The 1,025-nt window shown below is 47.1% G+C and overlaps 1 protein-coding gene across 1 annotated transcript; it reads right to left on the bottom strand.

The window, feature by feature from the left end:
- Positions 1-3: 3 nt before the first annotated feature.
- Positions 4-892, bottom strand: LOC117793221 (D-beta-hydroxybutyrate dehydrogenase, mitochondrial-like; the record flags this gene model as incomplete). Its single annotated transcript, XM_034633512.1, has 3 exons — positions 4-153; positions 276-377; positions 636-892. Coding segments are annotated over 3 exons (509 nt in total), but the record flags the coding sequence as incomplete, so codon positions are not given.
- Between the last annotated feature and the right edge of the window lie 133 nt (positions 893-1,025).

Genomic DNA, 1,025 nt, shown 5'->3' on the forward strand with positions numbered 1-1,025 from the left:
GCCATAGATGGACTCGTACAGTGAGGGCGCCAAGTGCTCGGCCAGGAAAATTTGCAGCTTCTCGGTGGCAGTCACGGGGGTGTAACGGGCCATGGGGAAGGTCCTGGTAACGGCATCGATGAGAACGCGCAACGTGGGCTGAATATCAGCAGCCTGAGAAAGTGGAAGAAAGTGTGTGCTCGTTATTTGAATCTTACTTTTTATTATAAACTTGCGGAGGGTATTTAAGTTTTGTCATGAACTGTGTAATGCATTAACGATTGGGAGCAGCTTACCTGGCGCGAGTATTTCTCCACAGATGTCATGGCCGCCTCGTAGTAGTCCTCGCCATAGGCTTTCTTCTGCTCCGAGGATAGTTGATTCCACATTTGCTTGGCCTGCAAAGACAGAGAAGACAAGACAAGACAAGACAAGAGTTTTAATGAGCCTCTCACTCAACTGCTATCTGCAACTATTTTAGTGCCCTTATCCCCATATTCTCCGCCTTCTCTTAACTGGCGCATTATCGTAAAAACTGGAACAAGACAAGACCAAATGCGGCATGCCACATGCAACGTCATGGCCTTGTCATTAAACACGAAATGAACTGAGATGCTCTCCTTGTTGGTCAATGATTATATAGATGCACTTCTCACCTGGTCGCGCAGTTCCGTCTCGCTTAGCCAACCGTTGCCAGGAGCAAATTCACCGGCTGCCACAACAGACACATCCACACCACGTGTGCGCATCTCCTGACGCAGACAGGCGGCAAAGCAATCCACGGCAGCCTGTGTGGCACACTGGATGCCACGGACCGGGGATGGCACGCGATTCAGGCCAGAGGTGAGGAACACCACTCGTCCGTGGGCACGTCGCACCAACGGCAGGAAGATCTGAGTCAAGCGAGCGGCACCTTAAAAAAAATAACGAAATTTATTAAAAGTGTTTCTAAAAATTTTATGTCATAGATCAATTTTATTTATGAATAGTACAATTCTTTGTAAAGACAAACATGTACTCCTATGAACTAATAAATTAATAACTAT

The sequence above is a fragment of the Drosophila innubila genome, unplaced genomic scaffold (assembly GCF_004354385.1).
Source record: "Drosophila innubila isolate TH190305 unplaced genomic scaffold, UK_Dinn_1.0 202_U_U, whole genome shotgun sequence".
Taxonomy (NCBI): domain Eukaryota; kingdom Metazoa; phylum Arthropoda; class Insecta; order Diptera; family Drosophilidae; genus Drosophila; species Drosophila innubila.